The 26,643-nt window shown below is 42.1% G+C and overlaps 1 protein-coding gene across 9 annotated transcripts in view; it reads left to right on the top strand.

The window, feature by feature from the left end:
• Positions 1-2,777: 2,777 nt before the first annotated feature.
• NFIB (nuclear factor I B) overlaps positions 2,778-26,643 on the top strand; it is a 228,240-nt gene continuing 204,374 nt past the window's right edge. For 6 of the 9 annotated variants that reach the window (XM_080819510.1, XM_080819509.1, XM_080819505.1 and 3 more), the window contains exons 1-2: positions 2,778-3,874; positions 9,984-10,515. In XM_080819510.1, the coding sequence (XP_080675636.1) occupies positions 3,845-3,874; positions 9,984-10,515 (562 nt within the window). In that variant the 5' untranslated portion in view covers positions 2,778-3,844. The remainder of the gene's footprint in view (positions 3,875-9,983; positions 10,516-26,643) is intronic. The other 3 variants (XM_080819511.1, XM_080819507.1, XM_080819512.1) reach the window with 2 other exon arrangements.

Here is a 26,643-nt window from a genome sequence, read left to right as displayed (position 1 = left end):
CCAAACATCTCCACTTGTCTGGGTTCTTACCTGGGTCTGTCGCTGCTTCTTCACCCTGATGCTGCTGTAGATTTGTGGGCTCTTCTGTGTAACAGTTGTCAATTTTTCGCTTTTCGTTTTTAAGCTTGTGAGAAACTTTTGGATGCAATCTGGTTTGGGTGGCAGAGGGAAATGATTTCTGTTGGTAAGGGAAACTAACAGGAGAGGAGGGGTACGTTGTCTGCAGACACTTGCCCAGGGCTCAGCCCTGGGCCTCTTTTGCCAGGGGACAGCGGCTGGTTCTGGGATCTCTGGCTGAAAGGAGCGCTCTCTGGGTGCCAGGATTTCACTGGGGGTGGTGTGGTGTGGAGGGAGGGAAGAAAGGAGGGAGGGAGAGAAAGAGAGAGAGATGGGCTCCGGATTTTTAAAGAGACCCGAAATAATGGCTTCTGTAAGAGTCCAGGCATTCAAAGAGGTGTGTTCAAGGACATGAGTGCATTCGTGCCAAGGGGAATGTCTTTTATGGTAAATTAACTCCGGTTAAATTGAATATTTGTTCAAAGGGAAACTCCAGTAGTTAAAGCTGGTATTATCAGTAGCGCTTCCCCGCCCCCTCCCCTCAGACTTCGCTACAAGGGTGAGAAGAGGGAGGCAGCATAATGTGCAATACAAAAGTGATGCTTTGGGGGTTTTATTTTTAATCTGAGATTGCCTAAAAATTTCTGAGAGAGAAATGAGTATTTATTTGGATTAATCCCGACTGTCACCTCCCTCCTTTCATCTATAAGGACTGTCAACTTTATCCTGGCTTTTCAAAAAGAAGAAATGACCCACACAAAGGAAATTAACGTTGTCAGAACGCTGACTAGAGGATTTGCCTGGGGTGGGGTGGGGGGAGCAGGGAGTCTCCTCCCAGTGGTGTGTGCCCTGAAGGGTTAACTCGGGGGAGTTCTTGAAATTTCCCCGACTTTACCTGTCTTCCCAGACCCACCGCTCCCCCTCTCTCCGGCCTCCTCAGTTCCCCACCCCCCAGCGCCTTTCTTCTTTGGGCTCTGGGTTTACGGGGGCTGCAGCTGGTAGACTTGGCAAGCTGGCCTCATTAAGAGCGCTCTTTGAAAACGGACTGTGTTTGAGCATTTCCCTAATGAGGACAGGACGGGGTTAAAAAGTGACCATTTCATGGTTGACTTGAACCTGCCTACTTTTCTTGATGTGTCGTTGTGAAATGCTTGATGTGGATAACTCCCACTTGGTGAAGGAAAAAGTCACTGGTTCCTTCAGGTCCGCTGGGGGGACGGGAAGGGGGGGGACGGTGGGCAGAAGCGGGAGAGCGAGGGAAAGGAGAAAGTTGAGGAAGAAAACCGGGAGAGAGGAAGAGAAGAGGGAAGGAGAATCAGAGAGCCCCGTCAGACCCCAACAGCACCGTTGGGAGCAGGGGCGGCCCCGCCCTGGCGCGGGGGCAGTCGAGTCCCCTTCTTGGCCCCGACCGCCCCGGCAGCCCCTAGCTAGGTAGACGCGGAGCCCCTGGCACTCACTTTTCCTCTCTCCATTGTCTGGACAGCCTTTGCTTCTACCTCTTCCCCACCCACCCCTTGCCGAAAACCGGAATTTGGGGGGCGGGGAGTGTGTGTGTGTGTGTGTGTGTGTAAGTGTGCGCGTGTGTGCGCGCGCGCACGAGTACAGAGAGAGTGCAATACAAATCGCCTCCCTCCAAATACCCGAAATCAAGTTCATTCACTCGGGACCCCGCGGCTCGCGGCCGGGGTGGGGGCGGGGCCCTCCGCGCGGGAGCGAGGCAGGCGCGGCCGCCTCTGCAGGGCTGTAGCGGCACACGCACCCCGCTCGCGCGCGCGCCCGCCCTCCCCGCAGCTTCGGGCGCGCCGCCGCCCCGCCCTGCCTGCACCCCGGCGGGGAGGGAGCCGCTTTCCGCCGGCGCCCCGGGCCCCGGGGGGTGGGGATTGGGAGCGAGCCAGCGGGGCCGCAGGAGGAGGAGAACGGAGCGGGCTGCGGGAGGAGGCGGAGAAGGAGGAGAAGGAGGAGGGAGCAGGAGGCGGCGGCGGCAGCTCTGCCCGATCCTCCCGCTCCGAGCGAGGCCACGTGCACGGGGCACCCCCAGGAGGGCGGCAAACCGCGGCGAAGCGCGGCGCGCCGCTTCTGCGGAGCTGCCCCGGGGCGCGGGCCCGCGCTGGGGAGACCCCGGAGGACCCCGCCCCCCGCCCCCGTCCGCGCCGGCCTCCCCAACTACTTGAGCCGAAGTTCGCTCAGGCCCCCGCCTCCTCGGCCTGCCCCTCCTCCCTTCAGCCGGCGGGCTTGGCAGACCGCGCCCGCCCCGGGTGCGAGAGTCGGCGCCCCAGCCTGGGCCCCGGGGCGGCCTGGGTGTGAGGGAATTTTCCATTCGTTCCTTTCTCGGGCCCAGACCGGCTCAGTGCTTCTCCCACTCGGATGTTCCCGCGGCTTAAAGAGTCCGCAGCGAGCACAGAAATACCTCTTCCAGGGCGGGTTTTCGGGGGTGTGTGTGTGTGTGGTGGTGTGGGGAGACTGCAGGACTTGCCCAAAGGGCGGAAAGAAGATCTAGTTTGAAAAAAAAAAAAAAAAAAAGTCATGGTTCTGTGGCACCGATATGAGACCTTTAACAAATGAGAGGGAGAGAGAGAGAGAAGAGAAAGAGAAGCAAGAGGAGGAGGAGGAAGGTGGGGGGCGGGGGGTGTGGAGAGGCTGGTGCAAAAGGAATGCGCGTTTGCAGGAGGAGGAGTAAAGCGATGATTGTGTAATTAAATAATAAAACAATCCTTAAGTCTGATTTGGAGAGAGCTCGAGCGGGGTCCAGAGGGTGGAACCGGTGAAATTTTCAACTTCCAAGTTTTGCAACGAAAGAAAGCGAGAGAGGGAGGGGAAAAAAGAGCCCAGAACAGAAAAGAGCGGAGTTTGGAGCCGAGCGGGAGAGCGGGATTTATCGTTTGGGATTTTTCAGGAGCTCGTTCCGATCCCCCTGGGCTCTGGGCAGCGGCGGCAGCAGCAGCAGCCTCCTCGCTCGGCCCGGTCAGACGCGGGCGAGGCGGGCGGGCGGGCGGCCGGGCGTGGAAGAGCCGGCGCGGGCGGCGGCGGCTGCAGCCGGGGACCGCGCCGCGAGCCTCTTCCGCCCGGGAGACCTGCGCCTGAGCCCCCTCCCTCACCCCGGCCTCTCCCTTCTCCCCCACCCACCCCGCCCCCACCCGGCCCTCTCCCGCGCGCGCCCCGCCACCCGCGCGCACTCGCTCACGCTCCCCCTCGCGCACACACATGGTCGGCTCGCGGCAAAGTTTCGCCTGCGATCGCCACTCCGGAATCCTGCCGCAGTGCTCGGGGCTGTAACCTTGAACTTTCCCAGCGCGGTGACACATTCTCCTCGCTCTCCCTCCCGCGCTCTCTCCTGCGCCCCCCTCCCCGCCTTTTTTAAAAAAGCATTTCACCACCAACCACCACCCCAATCCAACCCACCCCGAACCTTCGCGCACCCCCTAGCCCCCAACAACAACAACAACTGCAAAACAGAAAATAAATCCCCAAACCCAGGCGAAAAGCAGCCAACACCGGCGGCGGCGGCGGCGGCGGCCTCGGCGAGCAGGGCCAGCGCGCTCGGACTGCAAGAGGGTTAAAAGTGTAGATTGGATTTCACCCCGGGAAATCTAGCACGCCGAGTGAACTTGAATCTTTGGCTATTTAAGGAGGACTGGGTTTGTTGTGAAGTTGCGGTGATCCAGCGCAGAGCCCCGTCCTGATTGATCGCATCGCGGGGCTCAGATGACTGTAAAATGAATAGATGAAATTCTTGCTTCTCGAAGATTTTCTTGGGCATCTCCGGGAAAGTGCGTTTTAAGGCGAAGTCATGATGTATTCTCCCATCTGTCTCACTCAGGTACATGTCTCGGTCGCTCTCTCGAGCTTTCTCTCTAGTCCGAAATGCCTTTGTTTTGCTTTGTTGCTCGCGTCTGCGGACAATTAACGGCTTTAGTTAACCTCCGCACACCCCTGTCCCTCCCAGAAGTGGCCCGGAGTTGCGGCGGGATTTGCGGGGCGGCGTGGGAGCCGGCGCGCGGCCGCTCGCCCGAGGCCACCCCGCGCGTCCGGCCCCGCGCCCTGGGCATGGGGAGCGGGCGCCCGCGCGCTGCCAGGGCGGCTGGGCCGGGCGAGGCCGTCGGGGGTGGGCAGGGCCCCGGGCCGGGAGCGCTAGCCCCTGCGCGGCCCCCAGAGTGTCTGCTGCTGTGCGGCGCCCCTGCCCAGGGTGCCCGTCGCCCCTGTCGGTCGCTGGAGCACTGAGACCCACTCCGGCTTTAGAGGAGCTTTTACGGGGGGACTGAGCCCTAATAAACAACCAGTGAACTTGGGCGAGGGGACTCTAGCACGAGTCCTTGTGGGCGCCTCTGGACTCCGCTGCAGGCAGTGGGCGGGCGACGAAGCGAGTCGGAGGTTGTGGTCCGGAGACCCATTCCTTTGCTTAATTTGGGGATCTGAAACTCTGGTCCATCGTGATCCGCACTTTGAGGTTTCCAGTGACCACACCACAAAGGCAGTCTTTACGTTGACGCGAGTTAGTTGGTCGTGGTGAAAGTTAAAGACTTTAGAACATGTTCATTTTGTGGAGACCTGTTCATTTGACAATATTTGGGCGTAGCTCGGAAGGCAGAAAGTAATGCTGGAAAAGTAAGGTCATTATTGAAAAATTCACTTTGAAAATTGTCCTAAGACTTTAGGAACAACGTTACGAAATAAAACACTGGCTTGGTGCATTTTTAAGAGCACAATTTATATAATTTTAAACCAGACGGTCGAATGCAAAACTGGTGAGACCGAACGGACTTACCTGGGGGCAGTTTTCATCGCTGCCCAGCTAACTAACCAACTGGCGAACTAACTAAATATCTTAGCCCAGAGTTGTTATTTGAAGCATTATTTTAAACCTCGAAAAGTGTGGGACTGTTGACTTCAGCTTTGAGGAGGAAGTGTCACCATTGATAATTGATAACCATTTTCTTGGACGTTGGCATAGAAAACTACACAGTTAAAGAAGTGTCGCCAGGTCTTAGTTGTGTTACAGTTTTTTAAAAATCCAATATCACGATGATGCATTTTTATAATGGACAAATGATTAAGATTTCAATTGTATGACAATTAGAAGCCATTGTGATTGGAAAGGACCGAGGCATTCATAAATTGTGAATGAAGATGAAAACAATGATAAGGCTTATTCAGTGATTGGATACAGTCCTGTAGCTTTTTGGCTGACACATTTTTTATTGTTTATATTTTGTTTGGCATCTGTGTATGATTAACTTAGATATGGCTATTTTCAGCAAGTAACGTGCACTTTAATTTAACAAAACTGGAAAAATGAGTTGCTGAGTTATTTGTATTTTAAAAGCTATGTATAATGGCCAATAAATATGATGATGAAATTGTTTCAGGTATAAGGGATTGCCTTTAGTTGTAAAAGTTACCTTTCATATTACCTATCAGCAGGATTTTTTTTTTTCTTTCTGGTAAGCCATGTTCATTTGGTAATATTTTTACATTATTGAAGCACAGTTCAAATAAAACAAATTGAGGCAAGATTTTTCGCTTACAAAGTAACTGCATGACTTATTCTCACCTGTAAAGGATTGCTTTTCTATATTAATTTGTATTTCTAGCATCAGCTGCTCAGAAGCCTTGCTAGCGATTACACTGCATTTTTTATTTCCTCTAAATATGCATTGTAAAGTCACTAGCTTTATCTTAATTTCAATAAGTTGGAGATAACATTGTAGCATCGTGACATATGGAATATTAGGAGCATATACAGCACAATCATTCAGCTATCACATTAGTATTCAAGAACACATACTTACCAATACTAATTCATGATGACTAACATTCTCTCTTGTTTTAATAATGTAAATTTAGGTTGACGTATTAAAACTGTTTTGGGGATTTCAGGCCTATACTCCAGAAGGAATTGTAGCTTTCCAATTCTCTTTTAATATCTCTGTGGCTTTATAGGTAATGTAAGGTGTTGCAAAAGTGAGAGCACATGAACAGTGTTACTTTTATATCAGACCAGTAGTTTAGCTTTGTATTATAAAAGTCTATTAGCTATGGCAAAATGTTTTTTAGGATATGTAAATACAGAATAAAGAAATATTCTTAATTGGCAGAAAACTTTACAAAGTGTCTCAGTTGTTGCAATAAAGTATCTAGGTTTTAGAAAGAATTTTAATTTCAAAAGGAGCTTCAATTTAAGTTAATATTTAGCAAAATGTTATGTAAAAGCATCAGGATACTCCTATAAATCAGTACATATACCTCAGTACAAATCAGATATAAAAGGAAAAATAAGAACCATCATATATGATTTAATATTTTGCTTTTTCTAAAAATAATGTAAACCCTTAATAAAACTTTTACTTGGCATGATTGCATTGAATTATTAAAATTTCAAGTTCTTTATGGAACATATTTTAAATGGTTTATTATTGTAGCAGTGTCCCAAGAATATCTAGTATTTACTCTTCCACCTCTATATTGATCTAATTTTCTGTTTTCCTTTCATGGAAACCATTGTTTCTATAAAGAAAAATAAATATTTCTGGTGGAATTAAGGTTGTTTACTTTTACATTTGATATTTGTAACTTGGCTATTTTATCAATTTAGTTCAACTAAAGGAAGTTTTAAAAGAGAAATGTCAATGAATTTCAATAAAAATTCTAAAAGAGTGAGGTGGCATATTGCCTTAGTATAGAGCCATTAGATCTTAGGTTACTTATATGCTTAGCTTTAAAAAAAAACAAAAACAAAAACTTTCATAATGGTTTAAAGTGTTATTGTGATAACCTATTAATTAGGACATTTGAATACCTTAATCACTTCTTTTTTGGATGAAGACAGTTACTATGCTTCATATTCATGTCACTCAAAATTACTAAAAATATATAGCAACTTAGTGCTAGAAAACAGTCACACTTGAGAGGTGACATTTTAGGCTTGTTAGTACAGAAGTATATGTGACTTATAACAAACCTGTACTTATCATCATGTTTTTGGAGGTTATGTTTCCTTGTCAAGTGTTTCCTTGAAAGGAATCCACAGAATATTAAAGCCCTGAAACATATTTATAAGGCAACTTAGTGGACTGAGAGAGTTTGCTATTTCTATTTGTCAATAAGGAAAAAAAAAGTATGTTTTAAAACATTATTTGGCAACATTGGAACAAACTCAAGGCAACCTTAAAAGAAAACCCACATTGTTTTGTGTGCATTTGCTAAGAAATTCCAAATTCAGTTCTCAAATTTGCATTTTGATTGTTTAAAATAACTTACTAAAATTTTGGGATTTATTACATGACAGATGATTTGGAACTCAAACAAATTTAATCAAAAGTATGTTTGATGTCTTAATAAGAAAATGAAATGTCACTGAACATAGTACTTAAGGATGTAGGCACTTAAGAGTTACCGCACCGCTTAATATCTGTTGCAATAATACAGCATTTTAAAAAGCATGGCAAGGGTAAAACTCCCCCCTCCCATCCCCATGTATTCTTTACATTCTCAACCCCTTAGCTGATGAGTATGTATGTATGTTTTTTAATCGTATCAATAAATCGTAGTAAAAGTCAGATTATAGGAAGTGAGTTCCCAAGGCATGTTTAAGTCCACACTTCCTTCAACAGGGCTTCCTTTGCATTATTTCTAAGGGGATAAACAAAGTTTTTGTAGTTACAGTGAAAGCTGAAAGCATGGCATCAGAAAGTATATGGAGATAGGGAGGTCTTATCATGGGGCTGTGGTTGCTGTGAGCAGGGCTGCCTTCCCACACAAAGAACAGATTGTGGTTTAACTCTTTCCATGGCCTAGTTTAATGTGCTCACATAGTAACCGAATTGTTCAAATCTCTGCTGGAAACTACTGATCGGTTTAATGATTTCCTCTATGGCATTTGGTTATGCCTCATGCTGTGATGTAATCATCTGCATTCTGTATTGTTATGAAATTTTGATTTATACTCATTCTGCCGGAGGAACGTTTTTACAGCAATATGTTAAAACACTTGATAACTGCATTATTGATTGGATGGGACGTGCACCTTTTCCGGGTGTGATACGCATACTGTGAACACGCTGCAGTCTTTAGCACCGAAAACTCGAATTTCATCTTAAAAATGGATTCAAACCCATTGGGGATTTTCTTTGGCTCCCTTCTTTGTTCCAGTGTCATTAGTTGCACTTTCTTCATCTTTACCCTCATGGCATTCATCAGACTGCTGGTTAGATAGAATTTATTTCTCGTAATTCAGGGTGACCAGCCCTAGTGTGTCAATTCTAAGTTGGGATCCGATAAGTTAGTGAAAGTTATTTTCCTGGTTGGGGTGACAGTACAGTCAGGGCGTCCAGAAAAGTGGCTGCAGTGGGAAGTTCTTATTTGCTTCGGATCTTGGTTTATTGCTCCCGTACAGTATGCCTGCCCAGGATGTTAGCTCTTTCTCTGAGCAGTAATAGGGCCTCAGCTTATGAGACAGGATTTACCTATGGCAGGAAGTAATGAAACATGAACTGCTTTGGGAAGTAACTTGGAATATCTCTAGGTGAAGATAATCTGCCGTTCCATACCGCCCCCCGCCCTTCAAAACAGGCTTAGATGGAACAGGCTGGGAAAATGCAGGAGCCCAAGGTAAACCACTTCATTCAAAAGACCGGATACTGTAGAGTCGATGCACGTGCAGACTCACAAGCCGTGCATACGTGCACCCACACTCCGGCCGAAGAATTCACACACGTAGCAGATGAATTGTATTGATTCCACAAAAGCAGTCAGTGACCAGCGGTGCACTCCTGGTGTCCCCCTGCCACCGCACGCAGAGACACAAAGCATGTAAAGTTGGTGCCAAGTTGCCATTTTTCATTGTTCACCTCAGATTGATTTTTAAGGGGTTTAGAATAATTGCCGTACTCATGTGATCGGTTAACAAATTAACGGACTCCGTGGGGCTTCGGATTCTCTAGGAAAGCTGCCGGAAGAACCTTCACATAATTTTTATTTTCAACTTTGGAAACTTCTATTGAAAAATGAAAAGAGTGTGTCGGTGTGTCCATGAGAGAATAGGAGAGTGTGAGAGTGAGTGTGTGTGTGTGTGTGTGTGTATGCGTGTGCGCCCGTGTGCCTTGGAGGCTGGTGTTGGTGAGGGGGGGAGAGAATGCACGGCTCAAAGTATGGAAACCTTCTGTTCAGGACACTGATACGGGGAGCTGTGTCCTTTGCCCACTTTCCCTCACTGTATACCGGTTTCTCTAGTTACCACTCTTGGAATGGTGCTGTTTCAGTGTTGGAATGTTGGACGTTTGATAAGAAAATGGATCAAGTTTAATGGCGCATGCTCTTTGTGCCACCAGCAGCCTCTTGCTGAGAGCATGCTCCAAAAGCGGGAACTGTGTGGCATTACACTGAGCATCTATATGCTTTGTGTTTCTGTGCCACAGAGAAGAGAAATGAACTGTGGCATCGCTCCTGCCTTCTGAACAGCTCTGCTCCGATTAAAAAAAAAAAAAAACAATCTTACTGTGTTCTTTGTAAAATGGTACTGCTTCGTGTTAGTTGGTCAATCAAATATTTAAATATTAAATTGGGTGCCAGGCACCTTGGTTACTTACGTTTTAGAGAATGTAGGATGCATGGTGGGAATGAGGGGGATGGGGCCAGAGTGGAAATACAAATAGAAATCTTATTTTCTTTTTAGGAGGCATGATCAACCTGTAAATTTTGGTGGAAAAGGGACTGCTTGGCGGACTTTGTTTTCTTCTTTTCCTGCTGTTTTGATAATTTTAAATAAGAGAGGAATGTGATTTTTATGCATAACTTTTTGGAGTGGATTGGGAATGGATTATAGTTTTATTTATTTATTTATTTATTTATTTATTTTTGAGCCTTTAAAACTAAGCTGACTGTGTCTGTCTTCTCCCCCCCCACCCCCCCGCCCCAACCTTCATCTTCAACAGGATGAATTTCACCCATTCATCGAGGCACTCCTTCCACATGTCCGTGCAATCGCCTACACTTGGTTCAACCTGCAGGCTCGGAAACGCAAGTACTTTAAAAAGCACGAGAAGCGAATGTCAAAGGACGAAGAAAGAGCAGTCAAAGATGAGCTTCTCAGCGAAAAGCCTGAAATCAAACAGAAGTGGGCATCCAGGCTCCTGGCCAAGCTGCGCAAAGACATCCGCCAGGAGTACCGAGAGGACTTTGTGCTCACCGTGACTGGCAAGAAGCACCCGTGCTGTGTCTTATCCAATCCCGACCAGAAGGGTAAGATTAGGAGAATCGACTGCCTGCGACAGGCAGACAAAGTCTGGCGTCTGGATCTAGTCATGGTGATCCTGTTCAAAGGCATCCCCTTGGAAAGTACCGATGGAGAGCGGCTCATGAAATCCCCTCATTGCACAAACCCAGCACTTTGTGTCCAGCCACATCATATCACAGTATCAGTTAAGGAGCTTGATTTGTTTTTGGCATACTACGTGCAGGAGCAAGGTAGGAGCAGATCGTTCTTTCTTCTAGTAGGGCAAACACTGCCCACAAACCCCGTGTACGAAATAGCTGGCTTGGGTTAGATGGTCCTCGAGGCCCCTAGATCTCCTTCACCCACGCTGGGTGGAGTGGCCTGCCCTCTTCCACTGCCATGTCCACTGCCATGGGCCAACCATGGACACAGGCGTGGAGCTTTCATACCTGGATAGGCGTGGGTATTTTGCAAAAGACCACAAAGAGATGCGTTTTCAGATGTCTTTGAAATAATATACCTTTTCAAAGGCACAGACTAGTCTGAAAACTAGAGTTTATTACAATTCACTTTTTGTCCTCGGCTGCATTCCTTGCGTCTAGTCATCATTTCTCCATTTGAAAATGTAACTTTATTTATGAAGAGTCAAACCGCTTTTTTTAATAATCTTTGTATTGGCCTCGTAACTAGCAAGGTAGATGAACTTTGTTCACGAATCTAGTCCTATTGCACCGAAAACAGAATTTACGTTTTCCTGTTACAAAATACTTAAGATAGCCAATATCAGAAAGTGTATCTTACGTGAACCTGAATTTATTTAATTTAAATATTTCTATCGACACCTCCTATTGATTGTGTAATATTCTCCATAGATTAAATGGATGATAGTTCTTGTTTAAATAATTTATGGTATAATATTTTCCCAACATGACTTGGGAATACTTAATATCATTAGTTTACTTGAATGTGAATTCACAAAACTTACTGAGGAGAGAAGTTGCAGCTCTTCTTACAGAACAAAAACGGAAAGTGGACTGGTTACACTGGTTTAAAATAAATCTCAAAAAGAATGCAGAAACCACATACCGTACCTATAAAAAAAAGACTTGATAAAGACAGTGGTATAAATGTTGCCTGGGTGAGTCAAAAATAGGGGATATTTTTGCTGAGCATTTTTTGAGTTCATGAAATATGTTTTTATTATTATTATTATTTTGTACTTTCCTTTAAATAAGTGACAGTTTCTTTTCTTCAAATAAATGTGTCAGGATATGGATTTCCACGTATTAGCAGCAGTCTGTAGTAAAACATCATTTTAAGAAAGCAGCATACCAAAAGTGGACTGAAGTTTGATCTGCCACAGATGGTGGGTCATTTCCGAACTTGGCCTGGTCGTAGGGAAATGGCCTGCAGATAGTGAGGTGGCAGACGGGTTATCTGTTGTTCGTTATATAAATCTGGGACTCAGCAAATTGGTATGAACCTTATCATTATCCAGAAAAAAAAAATCAAAATTACTCTTTTGGCTCAGAAATCTAGGTACTCGTTACATGTTTTTTGTCTTTATATTTCCTTGATATAGTTTTAGAGATATGCTTAAATGTCATTTAAAAAAAATTCTTAGTTGGATTTTAAATAAGATGCTCAAAATCATATATTTGAAACTACCTTTTTTTTTTTTTTTAAACATTGCTTTTGCCATCACCATGGATTTAAGAATTAAGGTCCAAATAATGATGGTTTAGGGAAAAATATATTTTCACCCTGTGCGTCCTAAAATAAAAGCTCATCAACACATGACACTTAATTTGATTGACAGCTGTCTAGGAGGTGACATCCTAAGGTGGGCTATAGATCTGTGTTGGGTTGACTGTGAATGTGTTTTAAGAGTGTTGTGAAAGTCGAGGCTGGAAGTAAAGTTTTAAAAAGTGGGTCATGCAACTTTTTAGTACAGGGAGGGAAGATTTGCAACCACTTCCCTGCTGCTCACATTTTAACTTGCTTGAAGGCTAGTCCTTGAGGTGTGCATGCATGTGCATTCATTCCCGGGGCAGGCAGCCAACTCTCTTGGTTGATGAACTGACAATAAAGAACATATCCTTTGGATTTGTGGAGATAGAATGAAGAAAGAAAAATGTGTAAATGCCTTCTGCATTGCACCATTGGTCATGATAATCATGAAGTTTTAAGCAACTCTTGGAGACCATGTTTTCAGATAGAACATTGATTTTGTTGTTGTTTTGAGTCTCTGTCATAAAAAGCTTTCATTATTTTACCCTGTATATCTAATTTGTATCCCCTCCTACCTGCCAGCGCGTCATCTCTTCTTAACATCTGTTGGCTCTTTCTTTGAAAAAGTCACATCAGGAAGCTTTTGCGTTTTCCTTTTTTCAAATTTCATATCTTTTTTTTTTTTTGGTCAAATGTAGGTTAATTATGTTGTTTTGCAGTGCAATTGATTGAAGAAGGCATTTACAAAGATAAGTCTGTAGTCAATCAAAGTGCTGCCTATCTCTCATCATGACTCTTTATTTCTCCTCTAAGTACATGAAAACCCACTTAAGTCAGTTTTATAAATCAGGCAAAGAAGTATGAAGATTAACATGAAGGAAAAATAAGAAAAGAAAGCTGTAATGTTTACAACAGAATGAGCAACAAAACTACCTTTCCCCCCCTTTCTCTCTGTCTCTCCACTTCTAAACGACTGGGAGGAAAACATGAGAAAGAACAGAGAGAATGCCAAAGATGGTTGCCACTGGCACCAGGATTGGCATCAGACCCTCTTTGTTTAGCTCAGGATGCCTGTGATTTGTTAGTTGGCATCCGCATTGCAGTGTGGAGTGATGTTACAATATATTGACAATTTCCAGATCTAGAAATGTCAATAGTCCTCTTGGTTATTTATACAAGATCACAAACTGCATCTCTTCTGGAGGATGAAATAAAGACCAACATATAATAAAGTTCCATTGTTGGCCAACTTCCTATGCTTTTCTTTTTCCCTCTTTCTCTTTTGGTTCAACCCACACTTCTTTTTTTTTTTTTTTTCCTTCATGCCCAGCAGCCTCATCTTTTTTTGAAATGTGGAAAGAGTTACTAGAGCTTTGACACAAGCTCTAGTACTACATCTGCCTCTGATATGGTTTTGGGAAAAATTTATGCATTTCGAAATCACTTTTGATATAGAGTTCATTAGACCTTTGCATCCCATGGCCACGAGGCAGTATTTTCTTTAAAGCTAAATCTCTTTGTTATTCAGCTTCTCCTATGCATATAGCCCGACTGACCGCAATTTAGTCCATTTTTCTATTTCTGCACATTAGTAAAGGGTCATGTTCAATACAGTCATTTATAAAATTATATCAGCCCCCCGCTTTACCTCACATATACACATCATGGGGGAGTAACTGCGTTTAAATCCATAAAATCATTTGACGTTATTGATTCAGAGGGCTGCGCTTCGGCTGTTCCGTTGCTACAAGAACCGCCATTTTGTTTGTGAAGTGCCAGGCGAGGGGGAAAAAAAAGGCAGACACTGTGCTTGATGCCAATAATGGTTGCCAGTGGCACCGAGGTTGGCATCAGACCCTCTTTGTCTAGTTGCTGAATGCCTTTGATTCGTTGGTTGGCATCCGCATTGCAGTGGGCACACTGGAAAGTTTTTGACAATCCCTGAATGAAAGCTGCTTGCTTGTTTGCTGCAGCAAATCTTAGCTAATATAAAACCCTTCCTTTTTATTTTTTAGGTTTTTTTTTCTTTCTTTCTTTTAAGTCTGTGTGATAGATCAGAGGAAAAAATAGCTCTAAAGTGGCCTCCATTTTCCCAAAGATGTTAAAGATGTCCAATGATTCTTGGGCAGGTGGTACCTAGTCCCCATATTGTCTTTGTTATTGCATTCATGAAAGCAAAGCAAAACAAAACAAAACAAAAACCAGACAAGGCTTGCACAGGACACCTTCCTGGGATGTAAGTGTGCTGTAGGGTGTGGGGTGTGCGCTGAGGATGTGGGGAAGACTTGCTGAATGTACTGATATTTAATGCATTCGTTATGACTGACTCTCGCTTTCAGTCCTATCACTGCTTATTTCTCATGTAATTTGTAGTTCCCTCAGTTTCCACCCTTCCAAATTTTACAGTGACATGATGAGAGGATCTAACTTTTCTTCCTAGTGACTAATGTGTAACAGTGTAAATGTTAAAAAAAAAAAAAAAAGCAAAACTTCATGAAGAAACCTCTGTGTTCAGGTCTGATATAAATCCTCCAGTCCTGAATTTCTCAATTCTTTATCAAAACGTTGCCAGATTCTCCGCACGGTCCTGCACACCAGGAAAACCAACCAAAAGGCTAAAATAATTTTGGTTGACGTTTCCTAGATAGTGAGCATTAATATTGCTTTCCGGTTAACCACCATTATCTCATTAATTAATAAGAAGGATTAGCAGTTCCACCCCAAAGGGCTGCAGAGAAGGAAGTCTGGCCTATGGGAGGCCTTGAGTCCAGGCTGTGTCCTGTCTGAAGGGGAAATGGGGAGGGGTGGGGTGGATTGGGGGGGGCTGGGCTTTCTCTGAGGCAGGGAAGGGTTCTGAAGAAGGAGGTCAAAACACACTAAGAAGTTTAAAGATCTCAAGAGATAGTAACTGTTGTCCTGAATTGAACAGATCAGAGTTTAAACTAAGTCAGCCTAACTGAGTTTTGGACTGTACTTTGCACTCCTATTAAACATGTTTCAGATATTGAAGAGAGTCCTCTCATGGCTCATGGCTGTCATCAAGGAGGAGTTTCCTTTAGCCTTGGGGAACCTTTAAAGCCACGATCCACTGCTGGGTGGCAACTTTTGTCGTTTTATTGTTAAGTGTGATGATAATTAAAGTACATTTTGAAGTTGTGAAAAATGTGACTTGTTTACAGGGGAGGTTGTAATCATTGTTACTGTTTTTGAAATAGAATCCTTCCCGGTTGTCACATATCATTAGCGAGGAAGCAAATGCTAAGAATTATTTTCCTCCCTTAGTTACTGACTCTTAGAATCCTTTTGGGTAACCATTATTTCTTTATGAAAAGCTGACGCAGATAATTGTTTGCAAGTTGACAGAGTATTTTAACATTTTAATAAATTCCACTTCATTTTCAGGTATTTCCCATTATGGGGAAAACTAAGCTTTTGTAATTTGTTAAAATGAGGCCATTCTCCAGGATGGTCTGGTGTGCGTGGACTGCGAAGGGCTCAGAGAGCAGAGAGTTCATGTGCACGTGGGATTTAGGGGGACACTGCAAAGTTTTCCCGTCTAGCATCCTGTCCTTGACTGAACTCCTGAACTCCAATGCACAGTTGTTTGCATTCTGGCTCACACACAATTCACCAGATAAAGAATGGCTCTTACTGACATGTCTTGCTTCTAGGCTTAATGAGACTTTTGTGGGAACATATATTGTAAGATAAGATACTTAGCCATTTTCTCACTGATAAGAAGAAAACACAGTCTAAGGGGCCAGAAACTCACCCTCTGTGTATGCCGTGATGTCCCTGCCATAAGATATCTCTGCCAGACAATTCAAGAGTTAAACTCGGAGGCCCCAGTTACCAGCTGGGGAAGCTTGGCATCTGTGTTCTGATATGGCAAACTAAGCTATTGCATTGCTGTTAATATGATTTCAGTTTTCAAAGGGAAAGGGGGGCGGGGGGGAGAGGCTCATTTGTTACATCAATTATGATTTCGAATATTAAAAAAAAAATACAGTGACCCACTTTCTGGAGGCAGCAAAGGTTGGAAAAATGTCCTACCGACAGCATGAGCCATCCCTCCCACCTTAAGCCCTCCCCAACCCTCCCCCCCAATACACAGCAGTACACATTTTATACTAAAAAATATTGTTCACCTAGATATGGGTTGGATTTGCAAATTCGGTGCACTCTGCCTCTTGCGTGGCAAAATGACTTTATATGTAAAGGAACAGAGATGCTGTTCGTTATTCAGGAATAATGGTAATATGGGGGATCTGTGAATTGCAGTGACAGGAGATAGTGGTTGGTTTCCCAAGGGTTGGCTCCCTGACAGATTCAGCATGGGCCTTGGAGCTAGGGAGGGCCACACATAGGGAGGCCCCCTGTAGCCGTGGCCTAAGTTCTTTAAAGTCGCTCTTTTCCAAAGTGGTGCAGAGGGAGTGTTTCCACGCGTAGAGGTAATGCAGAGTGGGTAGGATCTCTTATTTACTTAGTTGTTTTTCCCTAACTCTGGAACTTAGGAGTTGCCAAAAGGAAATTAAAGTTTTAATTCTCTGTTAACTTTTTCCTTTCAAATTTGGCGTTAGGGTTTGAAATAGTCCAGGATATCTAACTTAGGAAAGCCTTTCTCCGCATAAACGTTCATTATGCTTGATTGACCTGAAAAACTAGGCCAGTGGGCTTTAAAAAAACAAAACAAGAAGACAAAACAAAACAAAACAAAACTCTGTAAGGGCGCTTTTTTGCCCTTTACTTCTCTGCTGACCTGTTAGGATTTCAGCACCTGAAGAGGGAGGGACCGACCCAGTGCGAGGCTGAGTCAGAATTCTCTGGAATTCTTAAAAGTTGAGATAAGTATGTTTTCATTTCTGGCATCCCAGTGGCTTGTATGATAACTGGCTTTATAATCAAAGGGATAATTATCACTTTGTTGGGAGCTTGGGGTGACAGAGAGTAGAAATAACATAGGCAAAACTTTCTGAGATAGATAGATAGATTGTTAACTATCCGAACTTCTGGGGGCAAAGTGAAAGGTGATTCCTTGCAGTGAAACTGGCTTCTTGGGTAGAAATTTCTCTTCAGCTTGGCAAAGAATGGCATTTTCTAGTTTGAAGTTGAAAGCAGAGCCTGCGACCCTCCAGGCGTTTTCGTTATGGGCTAAGTCAGAGCAAGTGATCAGCCAATGTCATGTTCAAAGCAAAGTTTTCCAACTTTTTTCCCTCCATCCTTTGGAGGAGGAATAATTTTAGAAATCTCAAGGACTAGTGGTTGTGCGATGGGAAGCCGGAGTGATTACAGCAGCCGGTCTCCTCGCCAAGCATAGCAAGAGGGGTGCTTCCTCTGAGTCAGGCATGCTCTTCTGTGGCAGTGTGGTATGCCGTCTCATTTTAAGGAACATTCTTGGGTCCTTGAACTCTCATCATGTGATGTGGTTAATTTAACTGAATTCAGTTGTTAGGATTTGGCATAGAGAATAAATCATCAGACAGCAGAGAACTTGTGAAAACGAAGTGCGTGGAGTGAGAAGTGAGTCTGTGGGATTAGCTTGTATTAGACTGAACGGTACAGGGTGTGAGGCTAATGGGACTTGAATGGCTCGGCTTTTGGTTGTTATATTATTCAGAAAATTGGAAGAAATGGCTAGCAATTAACCAATGAGGTGGAAAGACCTTGAGGCTGAATTGAAGGCCACACATTGGAAAAAAAAAACCCTCAAAATTTACATCAAGCAGTGTTCCAAGATAGGAATGCAAACTCGTCTTGTGCATAAATATATTGTTTATAATAAAACACTTAGAAACACATATTCTCTCTTTTATGATGATGGTTTAAACAGGACAGCATTGATGAATCACAGACAAATTAAAGAACTCTGAATAAGGACTATATAATTGAAAATATGGGGTGATGGATGAAGTAATTTTACTAGCTGAGAGTTGCCCGGAGGTTGTATATTTTCAGAATCCCATTTTAAGGCAGTTCGGAGCATGTAGTAAGTTATGGATGCAGCACAAATCATTTGAAAATGGGATTTGTTTAAACAAGTGCAAAAAGGAAAGGAAGAATTGCCCTTGAAAAAAATTCCTTATTCTAAGTACGTGCAGTTTCAAATTTTTGGTTCGCTTTAGCTCTGTTTCTCAAAATAGAAAATTTAATGAACAGCATTCAGCTGAGTTTCAAAATGCACAAATCTCCCACAAAACGACACAAAAAGCCATTTAGCCAGCATCAGTTAATATTCGGTGACACTCGTATATATTCCAATACTGAGTGAAGCTGAAGATTTCTTTAAAAACTTGATTTTTCAAAAGTCACATTGAAAAAAAAATACATGGAAAAATGTATCGCTGTTCACAGGGAACGGCAGAGCTTAGAACAAAAATCTAATCATGAGCGCAGATGTTAAGAAAGTTATTGGAAATGGGGTGTATTCTCTAATTCCAGTGAGTAGGGGATTACATTTATGCCTATGTTAATACCATGAGTATGTCAACATGAAGTCTATACCCCTCTATTAGTGAAATCTAAAGTGTGAAAAATGTTCCTGCTTAGGACAACTTGTATTTTATTATTCTGACATCTGCAGTTTCTGGATGGATTACCTTAAATTTGCTATGCTATGTTAAAAGCCTTGTTTTATGAGGTCGGTCTCAGCTCCTGGCCTTGGTGTCAGGAACCCTGCTACGTGATGCAACTTGCCTTGTTAGGTTTAATTGACCAAAGCTGATGTGTTAAAACAATTCATTTGTGCTGTAACTTATGCCCTGGCTAACTTGCTACCTGAATCCTTTGACCTTGACTTGTCTGGGTCACGAAATGGCTGCAAGCTGTTTGACCTTTCTATTGTGCAGTAATGTCACTGTTTCCTCTTATTCTTTTATGGTAATAGCTGACAAAAAGCCCCAGCCCTGGCTTTACACCCCAGTGGATTCAAGGCGTCCCTCTGCTGTAGCCATGTCTTCTGTTTGACATGGTCTGGCTGTAGAAAGTGACTTTCTTTTGTTTGCTGACAGTGATGGGGACAAATTTGCAGCCCTCCTTGCTACAAGAGGTGGGGGATAGTCTTCTGGCATTTGGAGAGATTCGAATTCCTTCTGCTTAGATTCTCAGTTTCCGTGTTTTATGATGATGCATATCACAATTTCCTTTCCCCCACTCTTCTGAGGTCGACTTTGCAGCTTTTTATATTTATGATTTCCTTAATAATTGCTTTTCAACATTTTTAGCTGTTACAATAAAAATATTTTATTGTCATTACATAGGGTAAAAGTGATAAATTTAGTTATGCTTTTGGTTACCAATATGTAAGTCCTAAAACAACTGACGTTTAAACTTCACCCTATAAATCTTTGCCCAGTATTGGAAAAAGTCTTATACTAACTATGTAGAACAAGACAAAATTTTTCAAAAAATCAGAGTCATGTCATAACTTGATGTATGTGACCTTAAAACTCGGTGTATAGTTTTAGGGGAAGCCTACTCTTTGTGACTTCAATAGCCAAGTCCCAATACATAGTAGCAAACCATTGGTAGATCTGAAGTTTTTATTTCTGTGGGGACTTTTGCCAGCATATAAAATTAAATATTTATTTTAATGAATATAAAAATTGTCTTTCTATTCTTTATGAAGACCCATGTGCAAAAATGGAGTTTTACCTCTGTTCTCTTCTGAAGCAGTGAAATAATTTTATTTTTAAAATATTGGAAATGCCTTCTAAAATGTTAAAACACAGATATTTTTATCCTACCAAATTTTTCTTTGCCAAATATGACATTGTAGTTCATGATTTTTCCTATATTTGCCAGATTAAATATTTAAAATCCAAGCTGTTACATTTTATTTTTAAATTATTAGAGGAAAAAAGGAAGTTTAAGTTAGACTGTGCATTTCCTGACTTGTATGCCGCATACTGTTTATACATGTGTGTGGATACACTGACAGATGAGAGACAATGTGGCACAGGCACTAGAACCTTGGGAAAAAAAGCCCTAGATTTTTCTATTTCCATTTAAAAAAAATTTCTGAAATGGCAGGTGAGAAGATTTTACTTTTTCTTTTCTTTCTTTTTTTGGGGGGGGGTGGTGGCTGTTGTTTTAAACTATCCCCCCCCCCCCCAGAATGTTCCCAAGATCAGGGAATTTAAATGCTTCTCAGCATTAATTGTGTTGATATTCCAGCTTCCCAGGGGTTTGAGGAAGAAAGGTGAAAGAAATACACTGAATCTGATTTTACTCGGTAGCTTTAGTTCCTCTCTGTTCTGTAAAAACCAGTCTAGACTCAAAGACATACATCTCTCTTGACTTTCTGTTCCCTCGTTGGCTCTCTCAGTGGTAGAGCCAACACAGAGTTAGCTGGGTTTGGATGTGGTTAGGAGGCTCAAGGGTCAAAGGCAGTGGGACCATGGTTGGAAGACAGTGAGCAGCCCCTGAGGGTTTCAAACATGTCCACGACTTCTTGAAGTCAGCCTCAGTTCCTCCACTGAAAGGCTTTACAACGGAACTCAGCTGTTGAGTTGAAGAGGTTAAGTTTCTGGACCATGGGTAATTGGTGGATGCGCGTGCACACGCGCACGCGCGCGTGCTCACCAAAGAGGAAAAGTAAAGTTGGAGAAAAAGAGAAAGGTAGGGCTTAGATCTTGCAGGAATTAAGAAGGATAGTTCCATCATAGATTGGAGAGCAAATATAATGCAGTTTAAAATAGTCTGTCATCCTCTGAAGTTGGGATTGCTTCTTCCTACTGTTACAGATTTTTTCCAGCATTGAAAATTAAGTGCACAAATCTGACATTTAGGGGTCTCTCTTGGTTCTACCCTTTTGCAGCTTTGTAAGCTTGGTCAAGCCACTTAAGCTCCATGTGCTTTGGTTTCCTGTTCTGTAAAATGCGCTTTAAAATGTCTGCTTCACAGGACTGTTTTGTGATTAAATGAAATAATTCATGTAAGCAAAAGCAGTAGTGTTAACAACACCCATTACTACTCTGTGTAAAGTAACATAGCATAATAGATACTTGCAAAGAAACTACGCTGATGTTGGAGAGAAGGGGTGATTGGGTGTTGAAGCAAAAGGTCATCATTAGTTTTTACATATCAGGTGATAAGACATTCCCAAGAGAAAATGAAAGTCTCTGATCCCAGTGATGTGAATAGATATTTGTTAATTAAACTTCTGAGTGTAGGCATATGAAGTTAGCTAGTTGTATACAGTTTTAAAATCTGCTTGAATTAGGATTACTATACAGTTTCAGCAATTCTTTGCATCAAATTTACCAGAGACGTAACTTCTTGATCAAATTAGGAATATTTCCAAGGAAGGAGTAAAATAATTTTATTAGTATCTCTCTGAATAAATAATGCAACTTTGGTATCAAATGGAGGGTGTCCTAGCAAGACTTGTAATTCACTGCATTCCAGTAAAAGCAGAAGACTTTTATTTACCAAAAAATCACGTTGCCAGCATTTGGGAGAACTACACTTAAGTTTTAAATTTGGTTGGACAGAAGTGATGATATGTGGCTAGACTGGATTGTTCTTGACGAAGAGCATGCTGCTGGTTTTCAGACTCTATGTCTGAAAGCGTGTTATTCAAAAATGATCCCCAGTTGGGTCAAAACTCAAAATGTTCAATAGTTACATGAATTGTTTTGACTTTATTACCATTTAGCTCCTTCTATTTTAAGTCAGTCTTCCCTATTTGTCCTTTTTGTGGTGTGAAGCAAATTAATTGCATGATCTTTAGAGGGAAAAAGTTCTTATTTCTTACTTAAAGTGATTTCATTTTTACTGAGAACAATTGGGAGCCAAATGGGAGGGGGTTAAACCATTCTCTTCTCCTCAAACTAGATTTGGGACTCCTCAAACTAGTGTCTTTGGGTGGCTGGATCCTTGTGGTCACAAAGCCACTTCTGTGGGCCGGATCTGTGGGGAGCTTGACCATGGTGAGCAGGTTGCTCCCTTGACTCTCTGCACAGCGGGTTCAGAAAGTGGATGGATTCACCCATATCCATGTTGTCTGCTAGAGAAGTGCCTTAAATCGCATGTCACATTGGTGCCATACCAAAAAAAAAAAAAAAATCGTATTCTTACATGAAGCATTTTATAATAATACCTGGGGGTTCTGGCCAGGAGTTCATAGGAAAAGCTGTCGCACTGTTTGTTTGTCAGTTAAAGGATAACTGGAATGTGCAGCAAGCAGTATCAGAACATTGATTAGCTTGTTTACATTCAGGTAACATACTTTTAAATAATCTGTGTCGTACGTTTTCTTTTTGCGAACATCCCCGATATTCAGTTGCTCTTCTTCTGTTCGTTGGTTGCACAAAAGTAAAAAAGCATGTATTTTAGTAAAGGAGGCAAATTAAACCCCAAATTTTTAACATACATAAAATGAGTTGTTGTTGATGGCAGAAGGATTTGGTATTTTATCTCTCTAATACCTTGGGAAAGCTTTGTTTGCACTTACGAATTAAAGTTGATATCGACCTAAAATAGCGATGCATATAGGGTTCATGGTTCTTAAATACTGGTTGCCTTTCTTAGCCTCCTGGAGATGCTAACATAGTTCTTTAAATTTCCTGATGGTAAAATATTAATATTTTTGGATAAGACTTAGAGTTATCATGTAACAATATCTGTTCTATTTACAGTCTCCAAATAAGGGAAAAGCTGCTTATAGTAATATGAGGATCACTGGTCTTACAATAATTAAATAGACTTGTTATACTACATTAATCCCTTTTGGAACATTTGGAATGACTTCTTAGTACTAACAAACATAGCATTAGGGCCTAAAATTAATCTGCTCTTGGTATCCAACATTTTATAATATAAAACATGTGTATAGAGAAACCTATTTCGGGTTTAAGATGAGTTCATGGAAGGACAAAATGAAATTATATTGGAATATGATTCCAAGTCCTGATAAAATCCGGAATTCATTTACAGTCAGCGTAGGTAGACAGATTGTTTTTGGTAAGTTTTTGTATTTTGGTGAATATGATGTTTGGGCTCTCAGAATTATTTTCCACTTAAAATCCAAGTTTTGTACGCAATCCACCAGATACACACAGCATGAAATGGGAGCTTTTCCATCCAATATCCAGGAGGTTGCGTTAACACCTTATGAGCTGGGGTTTCTTGGTACCTGCATTGGTATGGCTGTTTATTAATCCCAGAGAAAATGAGATGGACCAATTTTAAAGTCTGATCCAGTCTTACTCGTTGTTTTGTAGAAATGGTTTCAAGTTAATGGCAGACTCTGCCTTCCCGCAGCATTATTCCAGATTTGCGGAAGGGACTTCTGAGACAGGGTAATGTTGACATCTTCTGTTGTGAAGCCCCACGAGGCATAATTTCCTCCGCAGTTGTGGGCTATTTTACTGTCGAGTTTTCCACACACGTGAAGTCAGCCTTGGGTGTGCCCGTTCCAGGGGAGATATTTTGCGAAGGATGAAGGGTTGGTTCCCTTCTCGGACAGAATGCAAGCATCTGCACAGAGAAGTATGGAAGTGCTCAAAGTATCGAGTGGTTTGCAGCCATTTTAGACCATGTGCCTGGGACCAGCTAACACATTGTCAGGGAAAAACATGATGTAGCAACAATATTAGATCATGCAAATGAGACTACTGAATAGTAATAGTTATGGGCAATATTTTGGAAAACACTGATTAGTGACAGTTTTATTACAGCAAATGTATGTATCAAGTCCCCAGATTTCATTGTAATGCACTGAAAACAGATGTCAAAGTGTCCCAAACAGAATTTCATGGTTAATCTACATATTGCATGGAAAGTACAAACAAACCATTTAGAATTCTGTTATTTAATCCTCTTAGAAGGAATGAAAATATACAATTTAGATTTACTCCATTCTTTCTTTTAATTTCAGTTTTTGTTTTCTAGGGGCTGCTGATAAGTTATTTTTTTGTTGTTGTTTGCTATTTTCTTAAGATGCGTGTGGGAGGAGACATCTCTGCATACGGACATGGTTTTACTTAATGTACTTTGAACTGTAAGTTTCTGAACATAAGGTCTTTGTATTTAAAAAAAAGAAGAAGAAGAAAGAAAAATTAGGCTTTAAATTATTTAGTGACCTGGTAATGGAATGACTTCCTTCTAGCCCTTTGTTTACTGATGTGGAGTTCCAGTCTGTGCCACATAGTGACTGAAGCAGAGCCTGAAGAGGAAAAGAAGGCAAACCGTAGCCCTACTACATGCAAGTCCCTTAGAGATTTTGAGCCTCTCAGGGCCTCTGTTTCTCTATCTGTCAAGGGAGGGTATTTGGTTAGAGAACTTCCACTATCCCTCTTAGCTCTGGCATCTTAGGAATCTAACTTCTGGTTACCTTGGCAAAGGGACTCTCCCCTCCATGTTAAGCAATATTTAATAAAGTTTAGCATACTCTTGTTAAATTTGGGGATTTTAATACATTTTATTTATTAAAAAGAAGTAGAAAATGTGTAACTTGCCAGTTGGGTAACACTTTCATGTTGCTCAATTCAAAGTCCAATAGTCAGATCATTTGGTTCAATCTAGATAAAAAGCTTGCCTTTTTTTTTTTTTTTTTTTTTTAAAGAAAGAGGTCTTTAACTCATAGAAGCTTAAAGCTTCGAGATTCTCTAGAGACCTTCTCACTTTATGGTTGTGGGTACTGAGTCTAAGAGAGGCCCAAAGCCTCTTCGGTTGTTTGTGTTAGTTTTACTGCTACAAGGACATAAAGAAGCATAAATAATGAAAAGTATTATCTTGTGGACATAGCAGCAGTTTTTGTCTTTTTTTTTTAAAGGAACATAGAGGGAAATCATGACTATAGATCTTAGTATTATCATTTTGTAACTTATTGAAATCCGTTGTTTTAAGAGTCCAGTTTTTTCTTTCATACCTTTTCATAGGATGTATTCTAATGAAGTCATTCTGAAGCTTTGGTCTTCATGAGAATGACTGCCTTTCTTTTTTTCAGTGCACGGAAAATACTTCTTAGTTTATGGTCAACTAATAAGGGTTGGATACTAGTTGGAAAACAGAGAGAATCCGTTAAAAATGCATTGCCAGATTTCCAGCTACATTGTAGGTCACGTTTGAGATTGCTTGTAAGAAAAACTGGTTTTTGGAAGTTAGATATTGGAAGAAAAAGTGGGAGCTGGTAATGAGTTGGTTTAAGCTCTGCTTCCTGGATGTCTACAATTTTCAGATTAGCTGGATAATTGCTATACCTCCATTTTCCTTTGTGTGGTATATGTCTCTCATCGTAGTTTAAAAAATTCCTTTTTTTTTCAAGTTTAAAACATCCATATACCTTCTTTTATTGAGGAGAAGTTTCTGAGGATTTTTTTTCTTAGTTTAATTTTTAGAAACCAAAGCATATTAAATTCACAAGGGTAATTCAATTTCAAAAGGAAACTTTTAGTGAATCTTTTTGCTAAGGTAAGAATTCTTTTTATAACATAAAAGATTTATCTGTAAATTAAATTGTTTTATGAGTGTCCTGTAATGTGCTTATGTATATCAGATCACCCCTGAAGTTAGCAGAGATTAATAAATTAAAGCAGAGGCACTAACAGTATTAGGAAAAGTTTAATATCAGCTACTATCAGGAGCCAGTTTCTAGTCTGATATTTTGTGGAGAGAGCTTGAAGAAGGCATGTTTTAAAGGCACAGCTATAGATGGAAAAATAGATGCATAAAAGATGGGTATTGTGCAAGATTGTCACACCGACATCAATGGAAATGTTAGGGGAGCACACTATGAAATTGATCAGATTTATTTGTTAAATGAATATAGATTATTTAAATCGAATACAGAACGTCATGGGCAAATAAGGTGAGTGTTATTGAAGTGATTCAAAGGAAGTCCCTCCAACTGGGAAAATCGACTTTTTACTGAGGTTGGTACTGTCTTCCCCACCTCATATGTACTTTCCATGTCAAGAGTGAGTAGAATAACAACGTAGGAAGCACGGTGTCCCTAATATTAGCCCTAGCGCCTGTCCTGGAACCAAGTTGCGGGTTTAAATGTTTCTCCTACTCCTGTTCACTATGGGACTGGGCAGATTAGTTGTTTTCTGAGATTCGGTTCCTGAGCTCCTGAGGGGGCACCTGCTTTACTTGGTGCTTAGGAGGGTGACCCGGGAAGGTGCTCGCAGGGTGCTTGGTACAGCGCCTGCCGCGTTGTGGCTCTTCCGCGAGAAGCTTGCAGTCCGGTGCTGTGATTTACACAGCAGCCAGTATGGGGCTTGCACACAGTAGGTCCTGAGTACTTATTTGTTCAGTGAGTGATGCTCACCACCTCTGCTGAGGATTCCGGAAGACTTGGTCTCCCTTTGGTGGGGCAGAGTGTTCCGTCGAGGACAACACTGTGCCGAAAGTGGGAAGAAAAAAATACTAATGTGGCAAAAATTAAAATATTGTCCTTGCTCTGTAATGTCTCAAAATTGAGCCCTCCGGAAGCGGAGGGTATAGAACTCTAGCACGTCATAATGCTCATTTCAGTGTTTTCAGGTGACTTAAGGGAGCAGCATCTCCTAGGAGCCTACTGACACGCTAGATTCCTGTATAAATGTCTCCTTAGAATCCAGTATGGTTCACAACTGCCCATTTTTCATAAGGCCTTTCATTTGGGTTATAAGGAAATCCCAGACATAAACATAATCAGAAACAAA

This window comes from Martes martes, assembly GCF_963455335.1.
Source record: "Martes martes genome assembly, chromosome: 12".
NCBI lineage: Eukaryota > Metazoa > Chordata > Mammalia > Carnivora > Mustelidae > Martes > Martes martes.
The sequence above is the reverse complement of the archived record's forward strand: the minus strand, read 5'-3'. Positions and strand labels throughout refer to the sequence as shown.